Source organism: Psammomys obesus, unplaced genomic scaffold (assembly GCF_907164565.1).
Source record: "Psammomys obesus unplaced genomic scaffold, mPsaObe1.curated_primary_1811, whole genome shotgun sequence".
In the NCBI taxonomy this organism is placed as follows: Eukaryota; Metazoa; Chordata; class Mammalia; order Rodentia; family Muridae; genus Psammomys; species Psammomys obesus.
The window spans coordinates 32,792,398-32,801,495 of NW_026585504.1; the positions used below are offsets into that span (position 1 = coordinate 32,792,398).

At 47.4% G+C, this 9,098-nt stretch overlaps 1 protein-coding gene across 5 annotated transcripts in view; it reads left to right on the forward strand.

The window, feature by feature from the left end:
- Prr5l (proline rich 5 like) overlaps positions 1 to 9,098 on the forward strand; it is a 166,623-nt gene that overhangs the window by 154,323 nt on the left and 3,202 nt on the right. For all 5 annotated transcript variants that reach the window (XM_055599816.1, XM_055599845.1, XM_055599823.1 and 2 more), the window contains exon 8: positions 2,089 to 2,215. In XM_055599816.1, the coding sequence (XP_055455791.1) occupies positions 2,089 to 2,215 (127 nt within the window). The remainder of the gene's footprint in view (positions 1 to 2,088; positions 2,216 to 9,098) is intronic.

Sequence of the window (9,098 nt, forward strand, 5' to 3'; positions counted from 1 at the left end):
CGAAGAAAAGGAGTCTTTCTCAGACTTCGGCTCTCCTTTTCCATCAGTCTTCCAAACGTCCTTGAGCCAGTTCCTTCTTTCCCAGAAGATTCAAGGGCATCTCCTGCTATTCTAGGTAGAAATCTCTGTTCCTCAAAGTGTCCCACCCAGAGGATGAAGGGAGACCTTCAGCGAGGATGGGGCCCTGTCCAATAGGCAAGATGTGTGACATTGTCCTGGCGGGTCCTGTGTCTAGTTTGATAATCTCCCATTTTCCACTTAACATTCTTAGTAATTTTTGAATGTAGGTCTCAGCGTCTTCATTTCATAGTGGGCCATGAAAAGCTGTCATTCACTGCCTGTGTTGTGCTAAGTGGTATAGCAGTGAGACAGAAGACTGAGTAGTTAAGGACCATGTCCCTGGGAGAGCTACCCAGCTTCAAGCTGTGTTATCATCCATTTTCCTCCTTTCCTTTGCCAGTTCTTTTTCCTGTCATGTCTCTGGGAGAGGGATGGGGGAGCTAGAGAAGAAGCTGATGAGAACTATCAAGGAAAGAAATAAAAGAAAAATGTTTCCTGAACTTTGAGACCTAATAAAGGTGGTTTTATGGCTTGGACCGCTCTGCCCTGAGGTTTGGTTTGGTTCCTGAACATTTTTCTTCCTACTCACTTGAGCACCCCACAATGGTTTGGACAGGCCTTTGTGTGTCTTCCTAAGTGAAGCAGCTTCTCTCCTTTTCCTTTCCAATGCTATGTATTCTAATGCTTGAGCTCAGGGAGAGTGGAGCTGGAACAGATGTTGTGGAGAAAACTGTGCCTATTTCCAGTGCCATAGTCAAGTTCATCCAATGGATAGTACCTTTCTCTGCATCTGTCTCTTCCCTTCCATTTTCGGTTCCAGACTGCAAACTCTGCATACATTCTGTAGCTTCTGCTCAGGTTTCTTGTTTCCCTAAACCATCCAACGCCAAGGCATCTGCATCTTATTTAGTGTAGCAGAGAAGGACCTAGGAAGAGCCTGTTTCTTTGGGAACCACATCCCAACTATGCATCCCTAATCTTTAGGAGTTGGTCCCACCTACTTGACCCCGTAGACAACTCTGGGGTCATGGTGAGCTTCAGCTTTTTAAGGAAAGCCATTGAGGATCTATTCTGAGAATTTGAGGTTAAGCACAAAGACCCCTGGAGTCTCCCTTCTTTTCCACTCAGGCCCTTGTTCCTTTCCAGGTGGTCTCTGGGTCCTAGCCACCCCCCAACAGGAGGGCACGCTTTCATGCCCATTCCAGCGAGGAACAGTTCACAGGGAGCCTGCTGGCTTTCTAGAAAGCAGGTTTCTACCAGCTCCTTTCCAGTTTTTGCTGTCATGCATTTATTTTGGTTGGCTTTTACCCAAGGCTTAGTTTGAGGACTCTTCTGTGGTGGACTGCTGAAATTAGGCCTAGAATTGCCCTTCCTTTCTCCTGTTCTGGATTTTTCTGTGCTTTTACTCTGTTTCCTAACTTGGTAACAAGTGACAGTCGTGCATGGATCCAGAGCCAGATTCCTTGGATTCTAGTCCAAGGGTGGGTGAGTTTTGTTGTTGTTGTTGTTGTTTGTTTTTGTCATTTATTGGCTGTGTCATAGGAGGCAAGTTCCTTAAGCCTCCTGATCTTTATTTCTGGTCATTGGAAAGGGGACCTGTCTTTGATTGTTGGGAGGCCTGTGTTGGCTCACGTGCAGTGCTTTTGTGAAGTTCCTGTGTGCTGTGGGTGAGCTTACTACTGTTCTGTGGATGTGATAATTGCTGAGCCTTGCCGCCCCTCACCTTTAGGAAGAGTTAAGACTATGCTACCTACAATGTCCTGGGAAAGCCACCCAACTCCAAATCTTGCCTTTCCCTGCCACCTATTGTTTCATCTCCATGTCCTGTTGCCTCTTATTCTCGTCCATTGATTGACTTGGAACAAGTGACCAGTGCTTCTGACCTGTTGTCTTCATCCCAACCACCAGGAGGCTGACTTTGGCCACACTGCCTTGTACATGGAGGAAGGTCATTGGCAGGCATTGACAAATGTCAAGTGCCATGACACTTTTCATTGACTTTTCTCTGTCTCGGCTGTTCATTTGCAGAGTGTTCATGAGCCCACAGGCCCAAGTGAGGGCTATTTGCAGTTGGAGGAGCTGGTGAAGCAAGTGGTGTCTCCCTTCCTTGGCCTCAGCAGGGACCGCAGCTGCTCAGGCCCCACGTACTCACTGGGTAAGAAGCACTTAGCTCTGAAGTCTAGACCGGGGGATAATGATATCTATTACGTTGTACCAAGCACCAATTGTCTACTCAGCACCTTGTTCCAGTGAAGGCCAGTGCAAATCGTGTTGGTTACAGATGTTCCTAGACCATGTGGCAGCTGCCCCGCCCTTCTCCCAATCTTCCCCAGAGACTGGTTCCAGACTCTGTAATGAATGAAACCTGTGTCATCCATGCCTTTGATCAATGGCTTTGATCTTTCCTGTGTGTCTCAACATTAATGTTTTTTTTTAATACCAGAAGCTGTAATTTCTTATTACATTTGTCTTAGGCTTACTATTGCTATCATGAAACACCATGACAAAAAGCAACCTGGGGAGGAAAGGGTTTATTTCACACACAGTTCCATATAACAGTTCCTCATCAATGCAGTAGGGGCAAGAACTCAAGCAGGGCAGAAACCTGGAGACAGGAGCTGATGTAGAGACCATAGAGAGGTGCTGCTTACTGGCTTGCTCTCTATTGCTTGCTCAGTCTGCTTTCTTATAGAACCCAGGACCATTAGCCCAGGGATGAAACGACCCACAGTGAGCTGTGCCCTTGAGTATCAATCACTAATTAAGAAAATGCCATACAGGCTTGCCTAGAGACAGATCTTATGGAGGCATTTTCTTTCTTTTCATATATGTATGTGTGTGTGTGTGTGTGTGTGTGTGTGTGTGTGTGTGTGTGTGTGTATGTATACATATGTATGTATATATATGTATATTTAACTTTTTATTGATTCTTCTTCACATCCTGCACCCCAGTCCCGCTCCTCTCTCCATCCCCTTGTATTTGACCTCTGCCTTTGCAATGTCCCTCCCAAAATAAAGACGCACAAACAATGAAATAAGCAGAACAAAGCACAGAAAACATCTCACCATGGAAGCTGTAGTATGTCACAGTATGTCCCACAGTATACCCCTCTATCCACACATCTTTACTTGTAACTGTTCATTGCAATGAGTCATTGGTCCAGTTTGAGGTCTCTAGCTTCTGTGACACTATCAATATTAGATTCTCACTGGGACTCTTACTGGCTATCCTGTTGTGTCATGGAGGTCATGCAGCTTTGGATCAGTAGGACCAGCCTGTTCACGCGGTTCACACATGATGAAAGTCCTGGATCTGGGCCTGGGTAGTAGCTGAGCTAGTCAGCCTGCTGGCTCTCCCTTACCTACTTCACCAGGGAGAGCCCTCCAGCACTGCTTTGGCTAAGCTACCCAATGCTGCCATCGGCAGGAAGCAGGTCAACTCTCCTGCTTTCATGCTCCTGGGGTCAGCTCACCCACATCCATCCCACTCTCCCAAGTGCTGCAGCTGGCCAGGGGCTGGGCCAGCTCTCCAGCTTTCATGCCTTTGAGGCTGGCTCACTGGTTCCTTCGCCACCAGGGCCAGCTCCACTGTGTTGCTCAGGGAAGGTGCAAGGCCCATTCTTGTGCTTTCATGTCCTTGAAGCCAGCTTTCCCAACTACCAAAGATGATGAGGGATGAGGGGTGGGTGAAGGACATCACTTCCATGCCCACTGCACCTCATGGCAGATGAGTGGTGGGGTTAGCTGTCCCATGGAGATATTTTCTTAATCAAGGTCCTTGCATCTCAGATGACTTTAGCCCATGTCAAGTTGACATAAATCTATCTGGTACAACACCCTTCACTCATATGAGTGGAAACTTAACCATGATATTTTTTCCCTTGACAGCGGCCCACCATGTGAAGCCACCGTGTCACTTTCACAGTCAGATATTTCATCTGCTCTTCCCACTCTGTTTCTGTAGGTACTGCAAGGTCTTTCATTGTAAGGGGTGGGGTTCCTGGGTTTAGGAGTAAATTCCTCTGGGACCTCCTGGTGGCAGTAAAGCTACTGCAGCTCCAGGCACTGTCTTATTCTCTGTAAAGAATCTAGAAGTGAATCAGATCTATACCTTCTCCCAGTGAGAGCACAGTGTAGATCATTTCAGCAGAAACATTTGATGACATATTATAATACACCGTACACTAGTTCCTAACAGAACCACTGTCTTGGTGAGAAAGATTCTTCGGTTAGTACCTAAGATGTAAGCACAGAATCTGATCTCTTCCTCACACCCATTGCAGAAGATCTGAAAGCTATCACTTTAGATGCTCACTTGCTTGTTTCTGGCTTCGGCATCTGCACTGGTACCTGACATACAGCCACACAGCAATACAGCAGGTACTTGAAAGTGCTCGTTAAGCTGATGCAGGCAGTTGTACCCCCGAGCCAGGGCATCTACAAGCTGACACCCACAGAAAGGTGCAGAATGGGAAACAGAGCCTGGATCGGACTTGCTTGGCATTCTTCCTGCTGTGATGGAGTTGTAGCTGAGCTTCAACACCCAGGGGCCAAGGAGCAGTTTCCAGAGAACTTGCTGCCCTTCCTGGGCTTCTCTGTGTAGAAGGCTAAGCCTTCTACTGGCAGTTTTCCTGGCCCTGGTCCTGTCTCTCTGGAGATACTAGCCTCACAAAGCAGCCACAGATTGGAGGAGGCTGGCTCCAGTCAGCTGGCTCTATTCAGCTGACTCCCACGTCTGCCCACAGCCCCAGTCTCTGATCTCTTCCTCCCTTCACGTAAGATCTGAAAGCTATTGAAGAAAGACAACCTCCCGCCCTCTGCCCTAAGCTGGGTGCTATATTGCTATGGTCTCCACGGAGCCTACCTAGGCTCATGTCATTTCAGGGATGGGGACCCAGGAAAATGTCAGGATGTCAGCAGGTTGGCTGGGTTATGCCAAGAACTCCACCATATTCAGGGCCTAATGCCAGCACAGAGGAAGAAAAATATCTTTTCTTCAACCCCCATAAGCTCTTAGTTGGAATAGATTAACGAGTAAAACAAACAAGTGTATTGAAATATGTGTTCTCATATACAGGGGAGACATCCGGGGAACAAGCAGTTTTCAAGTAGTTGGCTTTGAATTCCTGTTTATGTAATGTGTTTAATAAAGAGCAATAATTTTGAGACAGGGTCTTACTTAGCCCAAGCTGACCTCAGCCTTACTATGTATCCAAGCATGACCAGCTTGAATGTGCTTCGTTGTCTTTAGATCACTGACCCTTCATGTTTTAAATTTTATTATTTTATGTGTGGGGGTATTTTGCCTGTATTTATGCTCTTGTGTGTCCAGTGCCTGAAGAGGCTAGAAAAAGGCATTAATTTTTCCCGGAACTGGAGTTACAGGTGGTTTTGAACCATCCTGTGCTGTTGGGGATTGAATTTTGGTTCTGTGGAAGAGCAGCCAGTGCTCTTAATTGCTAACCCTTTGCTTTAGCTCCCACTTTACGTTTCGAGGCATATCCTGGTCTCCCATGCCTGAGCGAGAGTAGATGTGTGCCGGGCAGTGGTGATGCGCGCCTTTAGTCCCAGCACTCTGGAGGCAGAGGAGGCAGAACTCTGAGTTCAAAGCCAGCCTGGTCTACAGAGTGAGTTCTAGGACAGCCGAGTCTACACAAAGAAACCCAGTCAGAGTACATTTGAGAACTTTAAGAGGTGTAATCCATCTCCAGCCCAAATAAAAACGATATGTGTTTTTGTCAGATAAAGGAGGCCTGAGACTTTATTCTTGTATAAAGGACAGTGTATTTTTTATTTAAATTAAATTTTATTTCTTCATGTGCATGCGCATGTACACACATGTTCATCCATTCATGCCACGACCCAACTATGGCAATCAGAGAACAGCTTGTGGGAGGCCATTTTCTCCTTCCTTCATGTGGGTTCTGGGGTTCAGACTCAAGTTGTTAGGCTTGGTGACAGGCACCTTTACCTGCTGAGCCATTCTGCCAGCCCAGTCGTCGTTTTTGAAACATTGTCTTGAAAGGGACAGAAGGGTGGCCATTTTTCTCTTTTGAGCAATTTTTAAATTACTATTATTTCATTTAATAGTAATCTCAGCAGATTACAAGGGCTAAATTCACTGGGCTCTTTGACTTAGGATCCCAAAGCAAAGAGCCTTCGACAGTCTATATCCCTCATTCCCACACTGTCAGCACTGAGGACATGAGCTCATTAAGGAATAGTCACATAGGTCTTCCTGCTCTTCTATTCCTTAGTCTAAGGGGTGTCCCAGATCGGACATTTCATCCCAGGCCTCTGAGTGTTAAAAGCTGAGGTGATTTTTCTTACCCTTTGGGGATCAAGACCTCTATGGATGGTTAAAGTAGCATTTTCTCAGTCTGGGACAAAGGGTATTAAGACAGTAATTGAGGTGTTGGAGATAATGGCTCAAAGGTTAAAAACAAATACATACTGCTTTCAGAAGACCCAGGCTTAGTTTCTGGAGCCCACCACAAGCCCCTGTCGCTCCAGCTCCAGGGAGAGTACAGACCTCTGACCTCTTTGAGTAGGTGCACTTTGGTGCACAATACTCACACATGGACACATAATTTTTTTTTTTGAACGGACAGTGATAAAAAATTAAAAGTCTCACTTGTTAGGATAGAGGGGCAGAGTTATATGGTGGGTTCCTAAATCACGCCATGTGACAGGCTCCACGTGGGAGGTTTTATTGAGGGAAGGGGGTTGAGTCACAGAGACTCTGGGTAAGGACGGGGAGGGGGGGGGAGAGAAAGAGGGAGTAGAGAGAGAGAAGGAGGGAATAAGCAAAGGGTGAGTCCTCTTATATGGCCCAGCACATGCTCAGAGGGAACAGGTTGTGTACAGGTCCTCATGTCACCACCGATTCTGGAGGCGGCCTCACAGATGCCTGATGACGTCCCGCTTGTTGGGTCCCCTGGGGGTTGGTGTAGAGACGCCTGGTATCCCAACATTCTTCATTTAATTAAAAAGTGAGGAGCTAGAAAGGGGGTGATGGTAGGGAGGACATAGGGGCTACTTGTGCTCTTCAAGCTACTTCCTGCTGATTAGGGGCATTGTTATTCTCCGGGGTATGGCTGTTTCCCACCATCAGGGTTGATTGGGAGGTCTTTGTCATCTGGTTCTGTGGGCAGAGGTTGATAATCCTGTAAGAGTAAATAGTTAATGGTATGGTTAGAGAATTTTTGCTTTTGTTGTTGGAGGAATGTAGAGAAAAAGTTAATAAAGCAGGGTATGAAAAGCAAAAGTAGAAAGATAAGCAAAAGAGTGGTGAGGAAGGGCAGAATACACTTCCATATGAGATTCTCAAAGGCCCAAGAATTAGAGGCCTCGAGGTCTTCCCTTTGCTTTTGTAGATTTGTCTGGAGTTGTTGGGTTTTGTCTTTTGTTGTACCATACTGGTTGACATAAAAACAGCATTCTTCTTGGAGGAAGATGCAAAGGCCACCTTCTTTAGCGGTGAGGAGATCCACATTGGAGTCACAAGAGATCATTCAATCTGAGGCAGGGCTGTGTTGTGGCTCCTGGGACCAGAGCAGCACAAGACTGTCAAGGCAGCTGTGATGTCATCTAAAAAGCTGCTCAGCCGATGGCCATGCTGAACATTGTCCAGGCTTTTGGCAGGTGGGCATGGCCTGAGGAGGGTGCTGTTATTGGTACTCTCAGGGTGTCTGAGAAGTGTCCAGGTTTTAGAGGCCAGAAAGGTAGAGACTCAACCCTGTATCCTTGACTCCAAAGGTGCTGGGCAGTGTCTTGTTGGACCTGGCCTGGAGCCAGGACCTGGAGTCTTGTTTTAGAACAACAGATAAATGATCCTATCCACGACCACAAATGGAACATGTCTGTGTGTGTGTGTGTGTGTGTGTGTGTGTGTATGTGTAAGTCCTCCCTCCAAAGCCTCACTTTTTTTTTCTTTATTATAACAACAACAAAACCCCCAGAACTTTGTCGAGGCCAGGCCCACGTGCTACCTTTCAAATTGCCCAAATTCCTGAGCTGCTTGGGATTTCCTGAGGCTCTCAGGGCCCCTCTGCTGCAACAGATATTTAGGAGGCTGGATTCCTCCTCTCACAAAAGGGCTGTCTTCCCTCCACCTCTCTCCTTTGTCTCCCTGGAGCCTTCTATAGAACCTTCTCTACATGACAAAGGCTGCCTGGGCCTTTCAGGCTCTGGACTAGAGCAGGAGTCAGCGATGGCTTTGGTAGGCAAGGGCATTCTGGGAGCCTAGATCAAAGGCCTTTTGAGGAGCCAAACCCCAACAAAAGACAGCCTTGCCCAGGCTTCACCTCTTTGAGACTTTGAAGAAACTGCCATTGCTGCCTTCCACAGGGATGAATGCCTGGCTCGGTTGGGGGCCTGTGAGGAAGGAATAAAGGCTCTGCTGGCACAGCCTCCTGAAAATAAAGGAGGAAGGGGAGGTGGTTTGAGAGTGAACCCTCCATGAGGTGGCAGACATTGCAAGGAAACTAGGTCTCAGGCCTTTGTTCCTAGGAAGACAATCTTAGTGAGTTCCTCAGTGGGAGACTCCATTCTCTTTCCCCAGGTGACATGGTGCAAAAAGGAGAGGTAGAAGAAAATGAGACCAAACAAATGACAGTCAGGAAGCTGCCTGTCAGTCCAGGTCCAGACTTTGGTTTGCAGGCTTCCCAAAAAGCCCAGTGCAGTTGACTTGACGAAGTCACCATTCAGTTGGCTTATCCGAGGGTTAGCTCATCAAGGAAGCACTGTCTGCCAGGAAACTTGACAAAACATGAAGTTCATGTGGCCTTGGCTCTGCCAGAAGCAAGTTGGGGACCCCAACATTCTCCCACAAAGTAGAAGGAAGTAGGCCTCTCCTGCAAGTCACTGCAGGGTGAGCGAGGAGGCAACGTGGAAAGAGTGGGGGCCTTGGTGACTACAAGGGTCAGGGCTCAGTTGTGTGGTCTGGTGTTAGTTACCTGCCTTCTGGGAGCTACTTGGGGCTTGAACACCAGCTCTGGCCTTCTGCTGGGGGGGGGGGGGGGGGGGTAGAAACTGGA